Source organism: Synchiropus splendidus, chromosome 10 (genome assembly GCF_027744825.2).
Source record: "Synchiropus splendidus isolate RoL2022-P1 chromosome 10, RoL_Sspl_1.0, whole genome shotgun sequence".
NCBI lineage: Eukaryota > Metazoa > Chordata > Actinopteri > Syngnathiformes > Callionymidae > Synchiropus > Synchiropus splendidus.
In genome coordinates, this window is record NC_071343.1 from 5,989,018 (window position 1) to 6,011,381 (window position 22,364).

The window sequence follows — 22,364 nt, forward strand, 5'->3', positions numbered from 1 at the left end:
TGACATTGAAACAAATGTGAAGAGCAAAAGTTGAAGCGAGTGACCACAGACTAAAAAATGCTTCCCACTTTATTCTCCCAAGTGGACAAAAGTAACGTCCAACAACTGAGGGAAGACACACTAAATAGAATACAAAACGGGTCATCTATAAGTGGAAAATATGAAAATACACCTGGCCTTGTGGCTATCAAAATCAGAACGCTCGGTATTTACAGTGAGATTCTTCTAGACTACTCAGTCACATTCGTTCAGGCTCATTCGCACAGAGTTAACATGTGGTCCACGCACGCCTGCTTGTAGCTCCTCCTACTGAAAAGACACTCAGGAGTTGATGGGGCGGGGGGGTAATAAATGTCCTTGTCCCGCTGGAGCTGTCTCAACTGTCCTTGTCCAGTGAGGTGGCGGTGGCCAGCGTGACTGTGGTGATGTTGGGGGGCAGGCCGTGCATCTGCATGCGTGTGATTTTCTTCTGCTCGCACTCCGTCACCAGACCGTTGAGCTCGGCGGCGGTGTAGCCGATCAGCGTCCGCAGGTCGCAGACAAACTTGTAGACGAATCTCTTCCCCTGGACTTTGCTGATCATGTCCCCGTCGTAATAATACCTGGGGAGAAGAGGGGACGCTGGATTTAAAGTGCGACGTGGGGAACAGTAAGGCGCCTGGTCTGGAGACACACCTGAGCGCCCGGCTGAGTTTCTCGTAGTTCATCGTCGGCTTATTCTTGCGCTGACCCCATTTTTGCGCCACCAGTTCTGGCTGGTTGAGTTTGAACTCGCCCTCCTCCCCCACCCAGGAGATGCAGTCCCTGGCGTCCTTGTCGGTCAGCAGCTCCAGCAGGAACTGCCACAACTGGATCTGCCCGTTGTTGCCTGGAAACACACCACACAAGTTTTCACCATCTTTCGCTTCTGACGGACATGTGGCTTGGAAAATCCCTCTCTCTGACCTGTGCGGTTGCCAGGTGAGCTGCGCTCCTCTCCGGAAATGCGCGGCGCTCTGGGACCCTTCTGCTTCATGACTTTGATGGCGGTGGGAGTGCTGACCTGAGCTGGGATGATCTGCACAGCTGGAGAGACACGGAGACCATGACCACACTGGAGAAACACCGAGGACACATTCACCATCACTTACGCTGATCGATGGTGACCGTGGCGTCACTTCCGGACTGGTCCTGACTCGCCAGAACATCTGAAACACACCAGCTGGATTTAAGTGAATTAAATCTTAACGCAACGCTCTTCAGCTGTTCCTTTGAGACGTACACTTGCGCAGCAGCTCCAGGTGGCTCCACAGAATTTCTCCGTTGGGAACTTTCTGCAGGAATTCTTCCTGGGAGAAGGAGCAGAGTTCCGATCCCGGAATGTGAATGCTCCCAATTTCCATCTCCTCGATGTTGAACTCCTTCATCACCCACACGGCCCAGTGGATCACCTGGTCGGCGGTCCAGACCATTGGGTCTGAGGAACCAAAGGAACATCGGTCACCGACTGCCTCTTTGCTCTACAGCTGGACGTCCCGATCCGATGCTCACCGTACGGAATGCCGAGGCGGACCTGTTCCTTGCGGTAGCCTTCGAGCGCTGCCGCCCAGCGCGTCACCTGCTCCGAGGTTTCGTCAGACAGACCCGATCGCTCCACGGCGATGAGCTGACCCTCCTCCACCACCGCGCCCTCTTCCCCCGCCGCATCAGGATCAATCACCACCTCCACTGTTTCCACCGGCTTCACAATCTCCAGGATGTTCAGCTTCTCCTCGCCTGGACCGAAACACAGAAGCGGTCAGCAGCGTTTCTACTCACTGACCAGCTGTGATGCAGTCCAGTAGCTCACCAGGCTTGGTGACAATCTGCAGGCTGAGCTGCACCGTGCCATCGGTCTTCACCCCCTGATCAAAGAGGCTGTGGTCCGGATGCAGCTGGAACACACAGGAAAGGGTCGAGCTCCCTCACAAGACACGACAAACAGAACTGACACGTCCCTCACAGCACACCACAGCTCCACACACACAACCTCCCATCTCAGCGGTTCAAGCACCAAAGTTACCTGAATGTCTTGCAGGCAGATCTCGTACGCATCCAGAACCATCTGAATCCGAGGCTCCAGAAGCTTCTTCAGGTTTCCGATGGGCTCGTTGATGTCAATGTCCTGCTGGATCATGTCTGATGCAGTGATGGTGTGCTCTTCCACGCTACGCCACAGAAACAGGACGTCAGCCATCCACACACACAGGTCAACTCAAGGTCCAAGCAAGTTCCCTCACCCTTCCTCCAAGCACTGCTGTTTCTCCCGCTCATCAATCTCAATCTCGATCATCTCCTCAGATTCGTTCTTTGCCATTTTCTGCTGAGAATGGTGAACATTAATACAATACACATCACTGACCTTTGTAACAAGAAGATGGACTTGCTTTCTTCTCCTCTGAGAATCCTGAACTGCTATTGGACCCCTACTGAACACATCAGTATCTGTGTATTCGTACACAAATGTGCATGATTGAATCGAATCCAATATGTGGGAGCTGAAATCTTGTTATCAAAACCACGCCCACTCGACTGTGATTGGTCAGGAGGAAGCCTTCAGTCCACTTCTCCGGAGCGCCTCCATTCTCTGGGTAAGTTAAAATTAGTGGTGGTACTTTAGCGAGTTAATTACGATTAATTCATTACAACAAAAATATTTTAATTATTATATAATATTTGATTTAATTTAACAGTTTGCTCTGAAGACAACAGGGAACCTTTGTAAGTGCAGGACACAACAACAACATACATGGAAGAGTCCCTGAACAAAAGCATCTCTTTGCTTTTGTTGTTGTTTTTCACAACACCATGGACAGGGTTTCCACCACTCTGAATGTACTTAAAATTCTTATAAAATTGAAATTCTTATACAAATATTTTCAAGACATTAAAAGAGCTTTAAACAAAGTGATACAGCCACCATTGTGATTTATTGTACAAAATAAACAATATTTTGTTGTTTAAATGTATGTATGGCTCCATCATTTGACTCAGTAACATACCAATTCATTCAAATTGAAAAATGTGGCTTCTTGTGGCAAATATTTTTATACCACTACACTGCAATTAATTGAGATTCATTACTCACAAATTCTCGAATACACTACTTTTTTTTAAAAATCAAATCCCACCCCTAGTTAAAATCCTTCACAGCCAAAGCCCCAGTTCCTGGTCAGCCCAAACCAGCTGACTTTCACTGTCCTTTCCACGTGCTTGGAAAACGCATGGCGCTCTTGTTGTCTCCAAATTCATTCGTGACACTTTCATAACTTCTGAGTCGCTGAGATTGCAGAATGAGGAGAACATTAAAACAGAGCATCATCATGATGAAGGCATGATGGAAAAGAAGACTTTAACATGAGTAACATGTGAGTAAGTCTAGGAAGTAGGATCTGGAGATGGGCTACTCTTTAATATATTGACCTATTGTGAAGGTTCGTTTACAAGGGATCCATTGTAATGACATTTTGAATACTCCTTCTTTGGACATTAATGTCGAAATGTACAGTGGTGGTGACGGTGTCCAGATTAAATTGTATTGTAATAGTGCTGGTGGCACGTTTTTGCAATAATGACGCAACATGATTAAGCGTGTCTGTGCAGATAACAGTTAGACTTTTTTCCCTGCAAAATCTCAGAGCTCTGTGCTTGAAAACACACAGCCATGTTGTGACGTCAGTGGCAGAACGCACGTCGCTTGACTCGCGATACGTGCAGGAATAAACTTCAAATAAAAAGGATTCCTGCTGTATTCTTGTCGACAATACAGAAAAAGGGTCTGCCGTTTACGCCATTTCCGCTTCCACCCTGTTCCGTCGGTTGCGCACAGACTCGTTTTATAACTTTATTTAGACTTGCTGGGAAAGAATGTATATCTTCGAAAATCATTTTATTCTGCTTTACAAACCATACTAACAAGAGCCGAACGCGTGTCACCAGCACCTCAAATCTTGAATAAATTGTTTTTCCTGTAAATAATGAGGTGTAACATTTACTGCAAGACGGTCATTTTCAGCGCAATAATTGAAAGTGAAGCGCAGTGGTTCCTCATATAGGCCTCATCGTCGACCCCCGCCAGGGACCACTCACACTCGGCTAGCGCTAGCCAACTCGAGAACGAGGCTTTGTCGACTACAGGCCGAATGTTCCGCCTAAAGTGTCGATATACCAATAACATCCAACACAAACACGTAAATGTTAATTTTAATGGCGACGTTTGGCTACACAGCACTAACATCCAGCTGGAAAGTCGAGCGAGAGTCAATAAAGTTGGCTAATATGTTAGCCTCGACAAGAGGGGCGAGGCGAGGCGAGGCAGCCCGACAGACAACCGACGCTCCCCGGGTCCCGGAGAACCGTCTCCACATCTCCAACACCGTCCGCGACTCACGACATTCGCCAATAAAAGTTTGACCGCACTTTAATGTCGATGCGGAGCAAACTTTTAAAACGGAAATAGAATAAACGGAAACAAAACAGCATAGGGCAAATGGAGAGGAGCCGGAAATCCTGGCTAATGTTAGACTTCCGAGAGCAGCGGAGACAAACACCGACAACAGCACCGCACCAAAAACCCAGCTCACGTATCGGTTAAAGTTCGACAACGGGGCCTCGATATCATCGGAAAATGCGTCCACGAGGAAAACAAAAGGAGAATAGAGTCACTTCTCCGTCGTCTGAGGAGGTTTACCTGCGGAAGGTTTGTCGCTGGTCGAGGAAGCAGCCACGTTAGCATTGAAGCTAACGCCACTGGAGCGCTTGTGTTGCAAACCACTCGGTGCTATCGATTACATCCGATGATTTATTGAATTGCGGTGATCGTATTTTGACTACTAACGCCTCATGAAGTGATTTAACTGTTGCCCGCTAACACTAGCTAAGCTAACTCGTCAGATACAAAATAGCGGGAAGAGCCCGACCTGCTTCACGGATCACAATACGGATTACGATCGACAATCTAATCTGTATTTACTCTCTGTAATATTCAAACCTCTCACCAGTCAGTCCAGGAGGGGGTCAACGATTCTCTTCCAATGTGGCCCAAATTGAGTCGATGTGTATCATGCAAGTTTTAGTCAACTAGACTCAGAGAGGGGCGGAGACTAACCCGAAGTCCTGAAGTTACCCTAAAAGTTTGGGTCGATTTACACCAGTTATGTCATCATTTTTTAGTTAAATTTGAGCCACATCTGGAGTCTGGATTAATATAGAACATTTTGCCGGTCCACTATCTTGGAGCAGATGAATAATAACGCCACTTATGCACAGGAAAATTCTGCAATATGCATTGCATATAGAGGATAGAAGTGTCATTATTCGGCCGTCCGTGTGGTGACAAACACCACATTGAACTATTAAAAGTATATAAAGTTGCAACATAAATAACAACAAAAACATAAGTGTGGTGTTTACAATTAGAGTGCAAACAAATAAATGTGAAATGTTTGATTTGTTAACTGCACATCATCACAAATTTTGTTTGCTGTTTTTCACCTGTCACCGATACAATGATTGACACATGGTTTTGGAGACCAAGATGTCACTCTCCTCAAGGTCCTTTACCAGATGGAGAAGCAGCGAAAACAGGTCCAAACCATCCAGTCTTGTACCACAATTTGTGGTCATAATTCAGGGTTGGAGAATTGAACCAGTTTGTAATCCGTATTGAAGCTACCATTCCATTTAATTATTTAAATCAAAGGTGTGCATGTCCTTCAGTCTTTGCTTCCTGAAGAGGTTCAAGATGCAGTCACCTGTTGGAAAACCATTTCAGGTGACCACCTCATGAAGCTCATCGTGAGAATACCAGGAGTGTGCAAAGCTGTAATCAAAGAGAAAGGTGGTCGTAATGAAGACTCTGAAATACGAAACATTTTTTTCATACTTTATTGTTTACTACATAAATCCCATATGTACATGGTGTTGTCATCCAATCTTACTAAGATTAAAAGCTTTTGGCTTCATCACACATACTAGCGTGATACAAATAAAGAGTCCAAAGTCAAAAGGACTGACCCAACATCATGTCCTGAAAACAGACAAGGGACCTCCTTTATAAGCCATTATGGGTCAGATATTTGAAGTGCTGAAACCCCAGATTAAAAAATATCAGTAGCATTATTAGCTGATAGCTGCAAATAGATTTAATGGGGAGGAAATGGCTACAGAAGATGCTCTTGCTACTTCAACAGTAGTGTGACATGTATGTTGTTGATTTCATTGATTTGTACTGTGCGGTTGCAGATGTTGAAACAATTTTATTGCTCAAGTTTCTCTTGTGTAATGATCTTTGGTGGTGTGTCAGATGCAAATGATGTCTTGGAATAAAAACATATTCGATAAACCCTTTTGACCTGCTTGATTTAAATTTGTATATCAGTATTTTATTTAAATTTCATGCACATGGTGTTCATGCACATAGTGAAAAGGCAAGAATTTTCCCTGCACAGATTTAGGACTCTTTGTGACAGAGCAGAAGGTGAGAAGTTCAGTCGTCTTGGAGAGAAGCAGAGCTGCCGCTCCTCTGCGTCAACAGAAATAATCTGACGAGATTGTTGACCTGGGAGTGCCTCAGTCTTCCTCCACAACACATGGTTTTGAGGAGCAGGAAGTCTTAGCCTCTTTCAGTGGATGAGATGGATGGGTTTTTCTTTTTTTACCATTTAACTTTTGATACAAGTCTACAGAAGCCTTTCCACAGTAGTGTGTTCTGTGTTGCTAATGAATAGTGGCAAATGAGAGATTAAAATTTCGTGATTATTTCTCAGACATATTAAGTAAATATACATGATAAACATGATTCCATATGTAAAAAAAAGTTTAAATTTTGCCCAACATTTGTGTAACGACACAATCATGATACAAATTGCTCACCGCGAATATGTACCGGTTCAAAAGTCACGCTGTCAAAATAAAAGTAGCCACTGCTCATTCTTCTTAAAAGTCTCATATCATATGTCGTTGGAGGCTTAACAATACTCATAAGAAAGTTCGTATTGTGATGGCTTTATAGTTTAGAGAGATGTATTTGCCCAATACACAAACCAGGAAAGCAATTTGACATGAACTTAGACAAAGAAAAAAGGTTATGGACGTTGAACATATTGGTTAGAGAGCAAATGGGGTCTTGTTTAATCTCATCTATTTTCTTTACGTTTTTACTATATTTACTTTTTACACACACATAAACTTTAAATCAATATCATGCTCTCATTGAATAATAAATATCGGACGCAATGATGTGCAATGTTCTTCATGTGGGTGAGGTGATTTTATTTTGAAGGGCCGTGAGCGAGCCGCTTGTGTACGCTGTCGCTGCTGGTTCATACCTAGCCAAGATGGCAGAGTACCTTGCGTCCATTTTTGGTACAGAAAAAGATAAGTAAGTCGTTTCATGTTTTCTTGTCGATCGTGCCATTGCATTTTGCCAACTGTGTCAAAACATGCTTGCCTTGATTTTCCGAGCTCATGAAACGGTCTTGTTTACGTGCGCGCGCGTGCGGATTCCGTGGCTAAAGGCTAGCATGCTAACAACAGGAGAATGCCGCGCCGCTGCTGCTGCGTCCATGAGGGCGACACAAAGCAACTATAATATAACTTTAGTTCCACAGTTATGCCTTGCTCTGATTATTTTCACTAGAATAAACAAGCTCACAGTTTTGCTTTCGTATCCCAGAGCTGTTTTTATCTGTGTAGTCTTTTTTTAGTGATTCGGTTTGGGCGAAATGGGACTAAAACGCTCGAAGTAAAATGACTTTTTATGACGCTGCCTTTTATTTCTTACCCCACATCACAGACTCACGCATCTAGTAGCTTTTTTTATTTCACCGGTCTGTTCCGGGGCTTCAGCTTGTTGCTTGAATGAACAGTGACCCCTCCCTCAGGACATTTCACTGTAATACAGTGAGTTACGGGGTGGTTTTGCTCGCTGGCTTCTTGATAAGGGCGAAGGGTTAGATGTGTCTTGGATGTGAGTTTCTGACTCCGTCACTGTTTCTGCTGACACTACATACTTTTTTTTCTCTCGAAATTATACTGAGTATGTAGATACAGTACTTTCTAGTGTTGCCAAAATGTTTGTTTGTAGTGATGTAAATAGAATAAATTAAAAGATACATGTAAATGTATGTAGCTTGCTGTTAACGTGTTATCGAAACGTATAGTGTTGAATGTTGTTTTGAAACGTTATATTTCAATTTTAATTGCTCAAAATGTGGTGTGAAGGTATGTATCCTTAGCAAAAATGTTCCCATACCTTCATGGTCTTGTGGCTGCATCCATCCTTACTGCAGATTGTACGAATAGAAACATGTTGTCTTGACGAATGGAAACCATCGATTTATCGTGGCAATATTGCGATTTGCATGTCAGCATGCAATTCTTCAAAATGATATATTTATTTTGGGCATTATTTACTAAACACAAGCAATGCATCACCTATATTATTATATTAAAAACTAACTGGTGTTATGAAATGTAATTTCATAAGGGAAGTAGGCAAGTAGGAGTTTGTGAACCTGTCTGCTATATCAATGCAATTCACAAATGTGACTTTATCGACAGTTACGCTGCAAATATTAATCTTGCTCTTAAAAATAATAACTGTTCCAATGTTCTCAATGTTTCCTTTGTGTTTTCCAGGGTCAACTGCTCTTTTTATTTTAAAATTGGTGCCTGTCGCCATGGCGACCGCTGTTCCAGATTACACAATAAGCCAACGTTCAGTCAGGTAAGTTTGCTGACAAACGTCTTGCACGACTTCCACTGTTGCTCTTTGTGTTCAGAGTGAATGAAAGCAAGATCCTGTACACACAGAGCCAAATCTCTATTTTGATATTTCAGACTATTGCCCTGCTAAACATCTACCGGAATCCTCAGAACAGTGCCCAGTCTGCGGATGGGATGACCTGTACGTATCAAACCCAGTGCTTCTATTGTCTGCTCAATTGTGTAGTTGAAAGCGAGTGAGTGTTCAAAAATGGACGACCTCTTGAAAACTCTTCAGCGTCAGACCTTGACCTGCGCTGTCCCAGTTTTATGAAACAGACTTTCGAAAAATACACATCAAGATGGAGCCAGCTGTGCTATTTCTGTGCCAATGTTCTACATCAGAGAAGTGTAATGACAGTTACTGTTAATGTAGCGTCGTGCTCGACTCCCCACCGCTCCTGCAGCTTTGTACCACTGGCAATGACCTCACTGTTATGCCTTTCCTGTGGGACTAATTCATATGGATGACTTTGAATGAAGATCTTCCAAGGCTTTAGTTATGTTTTATGACTCGCCAGTATTCATAGTTTTTCGTTATCAAGATGAAAATGGCTAGTTATACTTGTGCCATACACTCAGGGTCAAGTTGTGATCCTAGAAGTGACAGTGTCATGTTCTCACCACCAGGTGCCATCAGTGACATGGAGATGCAGGAGCATTATGACGAGTTTTTTGAGGTAAGAATCAGTTGGTTTCCGCTCAAGAACAATATCTTGAGGTCAGCCAGGTGCAATGGCGGGTAAATCAAGCTCTGCTGTGCGACTTCGTCTCAACACTCACATGAAAAGCTTTCGACAATCAGTGACTTTACCTGGTGATAATTTTAGTATTTTGTGTCAGTGGAGTTTCTGTGTCTGAAATGAATATTTTTAACCAGGCTATTTCCTTTATTTAAAGACTTTGTTCACTGGAATGATTTCTTATTAGAAACTCCATCAGAGTGAAAATATTGGCTGTTTCCGTGTCACACTTGAGGATTGAAGATGTATGTTGGTCCCTCTTTCTCAGGAGGTCTTTGCAGAGATGGAGGAGAAGTATGGAGAGGTGGAAGAAATGAACGTGTGCGACAACCTCGGGGATCACCTGGTGGGAAATGTCTATGTGAAGGTAAAGCTTTCCACTGTATAAGCAACAATTTCACTGAACACACAACCTGGTTTTTGCGCTGTCAATCAAATTGTCTTTGATCTGACGGTTAGGAGAAACGGTCCCCACTTCAGATGTTCTGACACGGAGGCGGCTGCAGGGTTTCTTAGAATTGTTAATAAAGGCGAGAGTGACCTTCTTGTGGATTATTTCAAAGGTGAAGTGTTAGACAGTACAGCTAGAGTGACATTTACACTGAGCAGTTGTTCTATAGACTTTAGATGAACCGTCACCACACACCAGGAGAAGCCGTCTGCTTTACTTCCCTCTGAAACTTGAGTAAAACAGTGTTGTGACATGATATTATTTGGTATTTCATGCTTGGTTTTTAGAGCTAAGTAGCGCAGTTTGTTGTCTTTGCCCTGGACTGACACACAGTGGAGCTTGCAGACGTGTCTGCTAATAGAGGATGTTTGAATATATTTGCTCAGTCGTCTGAGATACTGTCAATAATCTATAGGATTATTGACAGCTACTATGTCAATGAGCTTTGTTGTTATTCCTGAACTTTTTTTTTTCTAGTTTCGCTATGAAGAGGATGCGGAGAAGGCAGTGATAGATCTGAATAATCGGTGGTTCAACGGTCAGCCGATACACGCCGAACTCTCTCCAGTCACAGACTTCAGAGAAGCCTGCTGTCGCCAGTATGAAATGGGGTGAGAGCTTCAGTCCACACTGATGAACCAGAACTGAGCTGTTTGAGATCGGTTGTTGTCGTCTGGCCACAGGGAGTGCACCCGCGGGGGCTTCTGTAACTTCATGCACTTGAAGCCCATCTCACGCGAGCTGAGACGAGAGCTCTATGGCCGCCGGAGAAAAGGGTGAAGTAACTTTTATCGCTGAAAACCTCCCCGTCTTTGGTTCCCCATGTGACCGTTGTCTCGCCTTAACAGCCGTCACAGATCAAGGTCGCGGTCCAGAGAGCGCCGTTCTCGCTCAAGAGACCGCGGCGGCAGAGGAGGCGGCGGGCGTGACCAAGGCCGGCGTCGCTCCAGAGACCGCGAGCGTTCAGGGCGATTTTGAACAACATGCCTTCTGGTCCTGCATCCTTCCATCACCACCAAGAGTTTTTAAAGTTGTTCACCCCCAGATGTCTTCTGTGTTGTCTCTAATTTCAATGCTGTGGCAGCTTTATTAAAATTGTTTTCTTGATTTCTAAAATAACTTTCACCCCATTAAAACTAAAATTTTTACGTATCCTCATTGTCTCTTGTTAATTGTCAACACTTTTTTGGTTCATTTTTCTCATTAACATATTTCCAAAAAATCAGTAACAGTTAACATTAACTTCCCTGAATTCAGAAACGTCTCAAGAATACCACCTGAATTTAGTTGAACTTAATCATCAATTCCTGGTGCCATCATCCTGCCATCAAAAAACCATTGTGCTGTTGGTACAGAACTAGAAAAGAAGTAATTTTGTGTAATGAGCTCAAACGGACAGCAGATGGCAGTGATGCGACGTTGTCCCATGAGAGACGTGAAGAAGAGGCTGTGCTGCAGGAATGATGGCTGAAACTCTTCAAAACGCTGGTAAGTTTTGCATTCTCTCATCACCGTCGCGTGAAAGTGGATTTATTCCAGTAATTCTTCTGTATGTCTATTTTTAATTAAATCAAGAGCTCCGTTTTCTGCTGGTTTTAAAGTAGCCGGTCGTGACCGGAAGTGCTACCTGGCCGATTGAAACCCAATGGGGACGCTGTTGGACGTTTGTAAATCCAAATAAACCACAGAACACCATCAAAATCATCACACTTTACAAAAAGCCTGTCAGCATAAATAACCCTCAGGTTTTTTTTTGAAACACTGTAGTCTATTTTGTAGTTGTAAGTGTATTGTAAGAAATGAAAGCCTGACAAATGTGTCGATCCTCCTGAACATGTCTGTCTCCTAAACTTGACCTGTGGCACTGAGGACGTTGACAACTGTCACGGAGAATACGTGATATAACACCACGCAAAATACACTATTTAGGTTGGGAAGACAATCTTGACTGTAAAAACATGAAGAGCTAAGCTGAATCTTGGACAATAAGAAAGAAAGACAAGTGGTTGTAAAACAATTTATTTAAAAGTGATCTATTGATGAACCACTATTCGCATGCAACCTTTCGATATAGTGCTGATCTCAGTAGATAAACGGCCCACAGACCTTCAACTGTAAAACAAGACACTCAAACACCAATGACTCAATATAACTCGGAAGGAGTGGAATGTTGCTCTGTGAGTCAGTCTTCATGCAGTTGTACTCTCACCCTGACGCTGTGTGAATATTCTAATCCTATCTCTGGGAGCACCTCCTCCGGCTGCCGTGCCGGGTTGGAGGAAATGTCTGCAACCGAGTCTGTGCCGGTTCCTGCTGCTCTGCAAACAGCCTGGACATAAGCTGATCAGGGAGAGGCTTTCACCATGTATCAATGCATTGTCGTCCTGTTTATAAAGGTGTGTCTTACGAGCAGGAATGTGACATTCAGCAGGATTATTTAAAAGGTGATGCATAAGTCATTATGATGACCTGGTGAGTGATGTAGACTTTAGATTAAGTAGCACAACATGAAGAGCCTTCATCACTGGTGAATCACACCCCCCCTTCCTCAAAACAATGACAACATGACATTCAGTCCCTCACACACTCTTTTGTTCCATGATTTCATTTATCTTTACATGTTTGATCTCAAGATCTAATATTGATCAAAAGTAAATAAAATGTAGTGAATGTATTGTCTCAATTTTAAACTTCGACTGGGATCGAACCAAGTGTCAAGTGGGTGAACAGCAGCCATGCAGACCCAGGAAAAGGACTATCACAGATGTAGTAAATAAAAACACCAGAGAGTGTTAGTGTATGTGATTTGAATTATTAGCATGAATTGAATACTGGGTGAGTCGCGCTCAGGTCCCAAATTTCTGTTGTGTTCTGGGCTTCACACAAGAATCATGAGCCTTGGTGACAGTGGAATGTGCTCATCCGGTCGTCATGACGACATGACACGGTGACATAACATTATTTGACTTTGAACAATGTTTTGGTTTTTTTTTACATGAGAAACAATTCAATTGGGTCGATTTATCTTGATGGTAAAATGAATCGATCCAAATAACAGATTATTCGCACACAAAAACTCTCTATCTGGGAACCGCTTTATAAAATGTGTCGTCAAAACCAAAACTCCATGATGGAGGATGAATGAAATATGAGAGGGGAAAAAATTTAAAAGCGTTGTGATAGAAGCACAAAAATTGTTGTTCTGGCAGCAAAGAGTTTGCTCATTCTGTCATTCTGGTGACAAATATTAAAAATGCGATTAATCACGATTAATTCAACACCTCTATTTAATTCGATTAATTCTGTCAGTCAACTTCCACTACGAATCTATATAAACAAAAAGACACTTGACATGGCTCCAGCTCTGCCAGCTAAATTCGCCTGTGCTACTTCCTGTTATATTCGATATTCAGCGATATTCAGATTCAGCCAATGTGGCCGCATGTGGCCCATGTACGGCAGGAATCACAAGTGAACTAGACTCATGAGGATGTGTGGCGGAAGCTGTAGCTTCAACTAGCGATGTCAATGTAATGTTTCGGTCAGTTCTTCCTGGTGTGGTTACTCATTACTACAGTGTGCGCAGGACATTATGAAGACGTTTGTTCAATGTAAATATCAGTCTACTCATTGTTAAACCTTTTCAATAATCCTTTGGAATGACATGCCTTTATGAACAGCACGTCCCGCCTCTGCCACTGCAGTGGAAAAATATCCTGTTCTGAAAAACCTTCAAAGCGTACTGCTCTGCTCTCTGTGTTTGATTAAAAAAAAAAAAAACGGAATGTGTGAGCAGCAAAGATATGAAGGTGTCATTTTGAATTTCAAAGGGGAGAGAGGTGGTTCATCGGTCCTCTGTGTGTTTGCTGAGCGCAGCCTCAGCTGCAGGCATTTCCTTTGAGCGAGGTAACCAACCTACTGTAGACCTACAGATGCTATATGCTAAGATTAGCTCCCAACAGTTGGTGTTAGCCTGGCGCGACTAACCTCCACATCTCTGCTATAAAAACATTACTGGTTATGTATTATCACTTAAAATGTATCAATAATATAATAAATCATTGGTATATTTATATGAAAGTCATTAATGCCTTTCCTGTCCATCATTCTTCGTTGACTATATTAGTTACATAATAGTGGGAAAACGGGTTGAGAAGTTAGCTACATTCGTGAAGCAAAGCAAAGTTCTATTTGCACATATCTGTCATCTGCCGTTCGTAAATGCTCTCGCCCCACACCGGCTGCGTGTCCCACCCCGGGCATCCCTGGCGAGATAACCTGTCTGGCTACGCCCCCTCATCTCTGCTAATGTCATAGACAAACATCTGGCCACACAAGCTTCATAACACACCTGAGCCTGGGTCACTATCTGCAGGCTCTTCTGACACTCTTCGATCAGCCGGTTCATCTTTGTTTGTCTCCAAGACTTCACCAGTGAGCCAACTGGAAAGTCTCCATTTCTCTCTTCCAGTCTCCGATAAACCTGCTCGCCCCCAGCCGGGAGCTGATTGGTGGAAGGAAGGGGCCAGTGCATATACAGTGTGTTCGGATGTCGTGAAGAGTTTCAGCTCTTTTCTTGTCCAGCGACGAAGAGGTGAGTCCATCCGCTCCGATTTCACTGCTCTAAAACAGGTTTTGCTTTTTCGTTTATGTTCTAAAGAAACTAATTCTTTAGAAAATAAGTGTTATTAGGGGTGGGATTCATTTAAAAAAGTAATCTAGTCATTTAGAGAATTTGTGATTAATTCATGTAAATTAATCACAGTTTAATGGTATTAGAGTATTTGCCACAAGAAGCCACATTTTTCAATTTGAATGTATTTGGTACATTACTGAATCAAATGATGGACCCACACATACATTTAAACAACATACTATTGTTTATTTTGCATCAGTTTGACAATAGCTCAATAAATCACGATGGTGGCTATATTAAACTTTTTATATCACCTTATTTAAACAAAAGCTCTTTTAATGTCTTGAAAATATTTCTATAATAATTTCAATTTTATAAGAATTTCAAGTCCATTCAGAGTAGTGGAAACCCTGGACATTGTGTGGCAAAAAACATCCCTGAACAAAAGAAAACAGATGCTTTTGTTTGCTTTTGTTCAGGGATTCCGCCATGTTTTCTGTAATAAGCTGAAACTGGATCATTTCCCACAAAACACCTAAAAGTCTCTCACGGCACACTGGTGCATCGCAGCACACCGGTTGAAAAACACTGCTCTAGACTACTACAATCGAAGCAAGAACAGAGTGGTAGAGTCACACATCACTTCCTCTCACAAGCCACAAAACAAGACGTGATAGGCCGGACTTTAACTTTAGTTAATAAACGGATGAAAAATAATCTGTGTCTGGAGTAAAGCCTTCTGTTAGGGCAACAACATTAACTTCATTAATCACTTGTTGAAGCCAGAAATCAAAGTTTCTTTTACATTTTTTAATAAGACGCAGAGGTGATGTTTACTGACATTTTTAAACAAAAAGAAGCAAATTATTGTTCTTGTTTAAACAGGTGTCAGCCACTGTATCACAAGGTTTGAGTGTCAAATATTTGAGCAATTGAACTTCTTAAATGTGAGACTTTGCTTTGAGAACCAACTGAATCTCGTGATGTCGGGGGATTTGGGAGGTTCGAACAGAGCACACACGCTTCAATGGTGAAACCAAATGAGAATTCTGGTGGAGCACATCCCATCTGCTCTTGTATTGGTGAAACACTCACCCGGGACTCCCCACCGAACCTGTTCCGGGGGGTGGGGTCAGCACCTTGATGTAGCAGAAACCTGTTGGCTCACCTTTAACAGGAAATACATGCTGCAGTCACCAGCATGGTGGATGAGATGGAGGCAGTTCAGCATCCCCCTCCTTCCTTCTTACTTTTATATTCTTTCTGTTCACGCCTTTTCTGTTTTTCTCTTTTGATCCCTTTCCCCTTTCTTAATTTCTTCCACCTTCTTTCTCTATTCTCTTTCCCGCTTCTTCAACTTTTCCTTTCTCATCTCTTTTTGTTTCTCTCACTCTTTTTCTTTTATTTGAAGCTCCTTTTGCCTTCTTTGTCATCCCTCCTTTTTTCTTTTATTTGTTTTCCACATGTCCTCTCTTTTTACCTTGCCCAGGTTTGCTTCAGAGGTTTGTGGGGGTAGAAAGTGGCTCTTGAGATGTTTCAACAGTGCTGAAGATGAAAGCCAGAATGAACACCAGACCTCAGTTGGATAACAATCATGAACAAATGCAAAACTCATAAATAGGGAAATTGGACAACCGGTTCATCCCAAATGTGCCTTTTCCCTCCTCACAGTGAAACCATGCCTGTCTTTTCTGGAAGTCCACACATGGAAGCTGCTGCTGCTGGTTGTCCCCATGCGTCCAGCCTGAGAAATCCAGACTTGCCTGAGGACTTGAAGACCAACGGTACCAGCAGCATACACTCCAATGGGCACCAGCTGCCGGCAGACTCAGGAGAGAGCCGGCATGATGGAGGGGAGACTTCTGAAGATGAGAGGAAATGGACCCGGCCCGACTTACCCAGCAAATGCACCTGGAGGCTCGGCGCACCGGAGTCCGAGTCCCCACACAGCAAGGCGGAACCGTAAGACTTGCCGCCCTCAGAAGCTGTTAGAGCCTGAGGAAGAGTCTTTCACATCTCAGAAGATCAGTCTGCTGCTTCTTTGCCGTCTTTGATATCAATCCATTTACCTTCATAATTTTTTCTCTTAATTTCCCAGTGTTTTTCACTATTTTCTATGCCTTTATTTTTCATTCTTTGTTTAATTTTTTCTTCATGTTTTATTTGGTTTCTCACTTTTCTTTTCTTTTTCGTCATTTCCGCACCTCTTCTGCTTTTTCATTGTATGTTCTTTTGTCCTAGCTCCTCCCAGTTTTAATTGTCTTCTCCTCTCTCCTTTTCATTATGACCTTTGAACTTTTCCCTTCTGCTTTCTCTTTGTTTTTCCTTTCTTTTTGTCTTCTCTTATTCTCTCCATTCACTTTTCCGTCTGTTGACTTTCCACTTTTGCCTCATCTTTCCCCTTAACACATTCACCCACTTTCTTTTCATTTTCTTTGATTTTTCTTTTCTTCAGTTTCCTTTTGTCTTTTCCGCTCCTTCTCTTCTATTCCTGTTTTCTTTTGCCTGTCTGCTTTTTACCACATTTACATATCTCTTTTACCATATCTCACTATCTTGCTTCCTACCTTCCTCCTCTACGTTGTAGCTCAGAAAGGAAGTGGCATGAAAAAAAAAAAAACAGATGGTAGTCATGCGCCATTTCAGTTTTCATGTTCTCATTTTGACCTTTAAAGTTGTGCCTATGAAAGCATGACGTCAGTCAGTGGTTCTCCATGTGCCCCCCTCAGCCTCCCAACACCAAACATCCTGCCAAACATCCTCTGGAAAGTCGGAAACACACCCATGGTGCGTTTGAACCGAATCCCCAAAGAGTTTGGTCTCAAGTGCGAAATGTGTGAGTAAACAGGTTTTCTAAACACACACTTGTACCTCTTCATATCACATTTCAATATTCAAATGTGCACTCAAGAGAACAATACATATTTAACCTTGAAGTAAAGAAAGATGTTTGTTTTATTCACCCGATACGCTCCAAACTAAACTCCCAGTATCTCTGACTGGGTGGACTCATGATCAATGCCTCTCCAGCGGTTTAGTTTCCACTGCTTTTGTTGAGGATTAGTTTATACTGCTGACTCAAACTATCAAGTAGCCTCAACTAGGAGTGTTTGTCCCACACTTTCACTGGCACTTTACAAAGCTGACTCAGCAGAGATATTCCGTAAGCATCACATTGTATTAAAATCTATTTTAAAAAATTAAAAAATCATTACCATCTAAAAAAGAAAAACTATCACACTGTAGCTGAGCACCACTGCCACCTCTAACTCGCTACTGCCACCTACTGTCCTATGTTGCTTATTGCGATCACTGATATTTCAAATGCTAGTTTTCTTGAACAAGCAAGACTATATGTTGTAGGGTATTTGTGATGATGCACGACAACCAACTTTCCACTTTTGTGGATGTTCTGCTTTAGTGGTCAAGTGCGAGTTCTTCAATGCCAGTGGAAGTAGCAAGGACAGGATTGCAGTCCGTATGGTGGACGACGCTGAGAAGGCCGGGATCCTCAAACCAGGGGACACCATCATCGAGCCGTCGTCTGGAAACACAGGTAGATCATAGACCTCAGAGAAACTGCAACTAAGGATTCAACCGTCGACTTGTCGTGGCCAGGAATCGGTCTGTGCCTAGCAGCTGCAGTGAAGGGATATCGCTGTATCATCACGATGGCTGAGAGGATGAGCATGGAAAAGGTCAGCTGCTCCTCAAATGGTGTGTTAGGAGTTTCTCCTTATGTGCAGCCGGCTTGTTCTAGGTGGATCTGATGAAAGCTCTCGGGGCAGAAATAGTCCGCACTCCAAATTCGGCACCCTTCACCTCGCCAGAGTCCAACGTCGGCGTTGCCTGGCGCCTGAAGAGCGAGATCCCCAACTCACACATCCTCGACCAGTACCGGAGTCCCAGCAACCCTCTGGTTCACTACGAGACCACGGCGGAGGAGATCCTGCAACAGTGCGACGGTTGGTATTGAAGGTCATGGCACTGGCTCCTTGTTGCGTGGCTGAATGTGTTTCCTTCAGGTAAAGTGGACATGGTGGTGGCTGGAGGCGGAACCGGCGGAACTCTGACTGGGCTGGCTCGGAAGCTGAAGGAGAAGTGTCCCAACGTTAAGGCAAGAGGTCATCTTTCGGCCACTCCACGGGACGTTTAGAAATGGAACCATCTCGTCCGTCTAGGTTGTCGCTGTGGTCCCTGAAGGCTCTATTGTAGGTGGCCCTGGAAAACAAGGACCCAGAGCTCCGTTTGAAGTGGAGGGAATCGGTTATGAGTTCCTCCCCACAGTCTTGGACTGCTCTGTGAGTGTCTCTGATAACGTTTGCTGGACTGTCGGATCAGATCTCATGACCTGAAATGTGCAGCTCATCGACCACTGGTACAAATCCAGTGACAAGGATTCGTTCAACATGGCGCGGAAGATGATCAAAGAGGAGGGACTTCTGTGCGGTGAGACCCCGACCCGGTGATTTTTGAGAGTCGTGTATCGGGTTAATACGTGAGGCGTTTCCTTCAGGCGGCAGCTCTGGGTCGGCGCTGGTGGCTGCGCTGAAGCTCGCTCAGCAGCTGGAGGAAGGACAGCGCTGCGTGGTCATCCTGCCCGACTCTGTCCGCAACTACATGTGAGACCCACCGCCAGACCCAGATTAAATAAACACAAAAGCTGAACTGATTCTGTGGTGCCAGGTCAAAGTTCCTGAATGACCAATGGATGATTGACAGGGGTCACATGAGCCCCGAGCCTGGGCTGGACGTCAAACCCTGGTGCGGGTGTCAGCTTTGTTCCGCTGTACTGCGTTAGCACTTACTCAAATCTTGACTTTCACTTGGAAGGTGGTGGAACCTGGACGTCCAGTCGCTCTCGCTGCTCACCCCCGTCACCATCCCGTCAACCATGTCCTGCCAGAAAGCCATCAAAGCCTTGAAAGATGCGTCGCTTCAGCATGCCGCCGTCACCGACGAGTCTGGGTGATTAGCATCTTTCTCTCGCCGTTGCTATCTTGATTGTTGATTATAGTTGAATATTCCTGTTGAATATTCAATATGGCTGATATTCACTGACTGTGGCAGCTAGCAACAGCCTGTGTTGACCACAGTGACAGAATGTAGCATGCTGCCGCTTTTGAAATCTAAATGTTTGTTAGCATGCTAACGTCTTCAGCCGATATCTTTTACACTATATATCAGAAAATTACAACACTTAGCACGTAACTCACTTGTACAGCTAAATAACCCACTTTTAGTAGTTCAATTTCTCCTGGTTCGCAGGGCTTTGTTGGGGATGGTGACCGTGAAGAACATTCTGACCAACATGGCTGCCGGGAAGGTCACCTCTACGGAAGACGTCACCAAAGTCATCTGCAAAAATTTCAAGCAGGTGATTTAGTTGAGCTTAAATATTGAAGTGGTATATGTGTGCTGGTCTGATAATTGAAACCCTTAGGTGCGCGAGTGCGACAGCCTGGGGAAGCTCTACGGTGTCCTGGCTGCAGAACCATTCGTGGTCGTCATGTCCGAGCAGAGTAAGGGTGAGACCCTCAAAATGTCTTCATCCATTCTCTTGAATTAAGATTTATTCTTTCCCTCCAAGCTAAGTGAATGAGCATACCTTCTCACATCCTATGTACTTTTTTCTTTTCTTGGTTTCTCGGTTGTGTTGACTCGGTGGGTTGAACTGCAGGTGAACGTCAAACGTTTGCCGTCGTCACTTCACTGGACCTTCTCACCTTCATCGCCTCAGAGGAAAAGAAGAGCCACTCTCCAGGAGACCATTAGCTTTTCGCTTCTTACCTGCCTTGATCATATGTAATATTTTTTCAATCCATCACCCCGTTTGTGGCGAAATCCACTTATTTCAGTTGTTGAATGATTTCATCATTGTTCTGCTGTCCAACTTGGCTCCTGCTGGTGATGCGTAGATATGGTATCATGAAGCAGTGTGCTCATTTTCAGAGGCAACTAGATGGTGCTCTTGGTTGAAATGATGTGAGGTTTCAAAGCTGATTTTTCCCCCTCACCAACTGTGTTATTGCGTCTTTTGCCAGTAGGTGGCATCAAAATGTTTACACGTATCATGACCTAACTGAGCAGCAATAAAGCCTGCTTGTTTTTATTTACATTTGTTCTCTTCTTATTTTTGCTGTTAAGGATGTTTTTTTTCTTCTTCTGATGTTCCTATGTCAATATCTTTGTTAGCAAAATTATCAGTCAAGTTTGGTTTGAATTTCAGTGACGGTTTCAGGAATTTGGAGGACCAGACTAAGTGCGACACGTGTTTGAATTTACAGTGTGATTTTGTTCTGAAACACTTCTGCCACCTTTCTGCCAGGCGAATTTGAATTTGTTTGTAATATCAATGCTATTCCAAGATGCCAAAAACGGTTAGATAGATGAAGTTATTATTTATTAAATGATCCTTTAGTCAATGAGGCGATATTGTTTTTGTTTGTTTGTTTGTTTTGGTTGTTTTTAAACGAAAAAACAACAAGAATTGACTACTTTAATAATTCGTGACAACTAATGATTGTTAGTATATTATACTAACACAGAATGTTACAGTTTTAAAAATATTCCAAAACTACGTGAATATGTTTCTGTTTTAATGGATTTTCACACAAGGAGATGCTAATTCTTCATTTATCTATTTTCTTCTGCTTATTTGCGGGTCAAAACCCACGCATGCGCAACGACAACATACAAACTCCACGCAGAAAGAGCAGCAATGAAATAAAACCCCACATCTTAGACATGTTTCGTGTAAGCAGCATGAGTGTATAAAACGTGGTAATGTAAATTGCCCTTTGTGAGACAATATGTCTATTCAGTTTATAACCAGCAGGTGGAGTCAAAGTCCAAGTAAACGGTAACATTTACTGACTACTAAAATCTAAACCATCGAAACTACTTTGGTCACTTTGATGTAGTGTTCCTTCTTTATGCTTATCATATACGTACGAGAAACTATAGCTCCGTTGATACTCTTCTATTTATTGATTTTATTTTACATATTTATTAAATGAGTGACAAAACAATCTTGAATGCACATTAGAAACTGTATAAAATGTGTTTTATATTACCCATAAATGAATCTTCAAGCGAGCCTCTGAGCCACAGTGAATGAGAAATGAAAACTGCGCTGTCAAAAAAAAGGTCAAACCAAACGTCATTCAGACAGATATTCACCCAAATACTTCCCTCAACATGATTGACCACTTTCCCTGACACACCCAGTCAGCATGGTGGCAGCAGCTCCTCATATCTGCCGAACTTCTCCAGCCATGAGAATGACGTCAACCAAACTCAGCACCCGCCTGACAATGACACACACACACTCTGTGGTGTCGCTGTCCCAAGCTGGAGTGTCTGACCTGTGGCCTCCAGGCCTGCAGTCATTTGACCCGGCCCGGGCCGCCAGGGCCTGCGCCCAGCAGTCACACCTCTGGGCCACTGTTATCTAATCCGCCGGCGGCACCCGCACACTCGACCTTCCGAGCGTGTTTGCACTTGCGTCAGTTGCGTTATCTTTCTGGAATGAGTCAATAAAGGAATTAAAACAGTCGAGTCAGCACTTTTCTACTTCACCTGAAAAGGCTGCAAACACAACACCTGATTCGTTTCAAGATAAATATTTGTTGTCGAGCAGAGAGTATTTGATGTTCCTCTCGCAAAGTGCCCGGGGGCCACTTTCGGCCCGTGTGAGGTCAAACTACCAAGTATAGAAATTGTGTGGTGAGAGAGTTTTATAGATTTT

The 22,364-nt window shown here is 43.4% G+C and overlaps 3 protein-coding genes across 8 annotated transcripts; 2 read left to right on the forward strand and 1 right to left on the reverse strand.

Annotated features, from left to right (window-relative positions):
• Positions 1–51: 51 nt before the first annotated feature.
• Positions 52–5,119, reverse strand: gabpa (GA binding protein transcription factor subunit alpha). Of its 4 annotated transcripts, none has more exons than XM_053876645.1 (10): positions 5,016–5,119; positions 2,259–2,338; positions 2,042–2,186; positions 1,829–1,913; positions 1,531–1,755; positions 1,262–1,456; positions 1,131–1,187; positions 946–1,065; positions 676–868; positions 52–602 (listed from the first exon to the last, which is right to left on the reverse strand). In XM_053876645.1, the coding sequence occupies exons 2-10, from the start codon at positions 2,333–2,335 to the stop codon at positions 377–379; spliced, it is 1,323 nt and encodes a 440-aa protein (XP_053732620.1). In that variant the 5' UTR covers positions 2,336–2,338; positions 5,016–5,119; the 3' UTR covers positions 52–376. The 4 variants fall into 4 exon arrangements, with proteins under 4 accessions (XP_053732620.1, XP_053732621.1, XP_053732619.1 ...); XM_053876646.1 differs by having other exon boundaries at positions 2,259–2,341; positions 5,016–5,103; XM_053876644.1 differs by lacking the exon at positions 5,016–5,119 and adding an exon at positions 4,709–4,958.
• A 2,208-nt stretch (positions 5,120–7,327) lies between these two features.
• Positions 7,328–11,136, forward strand: u2af1 (U2 small nuclear RNA auxiliary factor 1). The gene is made up of 8 exons (XM_053877641.1): positions 7,328–7,399; positions 8,659–8,746; positions 8,860–8,926; positions 9,415–9,464; positions 9,796–9,894; positions 10,456–10,589; positions 10,662–10,754; positions 10,827–11,136. Exons 1-8 carry the CDS (start codon positions 7,356–7,358, stop codon positions 10,954–10,956), a joined length of 705 nt encoding a protein of 234 aa, XP_053733616.1. The 5' UTR covers positions 7,328–7,355; the 3' UTR covers positions 10,957–11,136.
• Positions 11,137–11,250: 114 nt separating this feature from the next.
• On the forward strand, positions 11,251–21,035 carry cbsb (cystathionine beta-synthase b). Of its 3 annotated transcripts, none has more exons than XM_053877638.1 (16): positions 13,758–13,884; positions 14,450–14,572; positions 16,286–16,576; positions 17,344–17,450; positions 18,036–18,170; positions 18,233–18,312; positions 18,375–18,579; positions 18,640–18,731; positions 18,796–18,915; positions 18,979–19,063; positions 19,131–19,236; positions 19,301–19,378; positions 19,448–19,582; positions 19,883–19,991; positions 20,058–20,142; positions 20,295–21,035. In XM_053877638.1, exons 3-16 carry the CDS (start codon positions 16,293–16,295, stop codon positions 20,387–20,389), a joined length of 1,716 nt encoding a protein of 571 aa, XP_053733613.1. In that variant the 5' UTR covers positions 13,758–13,884; positions 14,450–14,572; positions 16,286–16,292; the 3' UTR covers positions 20,390–21,035. The 3 variants fall into 3 exon arrangements, with proteins under 3 accessions (XP_053733615.1, XP_053733613.1, XP_053733614.1); XM_053877639.1 differs by having other exon boundaries at positions 20,058–20,136; XM_053877640.1 differs by lacking the exons at positions 13,758–13,884; positions 16,286–16,576; positions 17,344–17,450 and adding an exon at positions 11,251–11,466.
• Positions 21,036–22,364: the final 1,329 nt, after the last annotated feature.

Excerpts from the sequence above, each read along its gene's own strand:
- gabpa (XM_053876643.1), bottom strand. The coding sequence starts at position 4,753 with ATGCTAACGTGGCTGCTTCCTCGACCAGCGACAAACCTTCCGCAG. Across the intron at positions 869-945 it reads CTCACCTGGCAACCGCACAG|GCAACAACGGGCAGATCCAG; the intron begins GTCAGAGAGAGG and ends GTGTGTTTCCAG. Across the intron at positions 603-675 it reads AAACTCAGCCGGGCGCTCAG|GTATTATTACGACGGGGACA; the intron begins GTGTGTCTCCAG and ends TCTTCTCCCCAG.
- u2af1 (XM_053877641.1), top strand. The coding sequence starts at position 7,356 with ATGGCAGAGTACCTTGCGTCCATTTTTGGTACAGAAAAAGATAA. Across the intron at positions 9,465-9,795 it reads ATTATGACGAGTTTTTTGAG|GAGGTCTTTGCAGAGATGGA; the intron begins GTAAGAATCAGT and ends CCTCTTTCTCAG. Across the intron at positions 10,590-10,661 it reads TGTCGCCAGTATGAAATGGG|GGAGTGCACCCGCGGGGGCT; the intron begins GTGAGAGCTTCA and ends GTCTGGCCACAG.
- cbsb (XM_053877638.1), top strand. The coding sequence starts at position 16,293 with ATGCCTGTCTTTTCTGGAAGTCCACACATGGAAGCTGCTGCTGCTGGT. Across the intron at positions 19,992-20,057 it reads TCTGCAAAAATTTCAAGCAG|GTGCGCGAGTGCGACAGCCT; the intron begins GTGATTTAGTTG and ends TGAAACCCTTAG. Across the intron at positions 20,143-20,294 it reads CATGTCCGAGCAGAGTAAGG|GTGAACGTCAAACGTTTGCC; the intron begins GTGAGACCCTCA and ends GTTGAACTGCAG.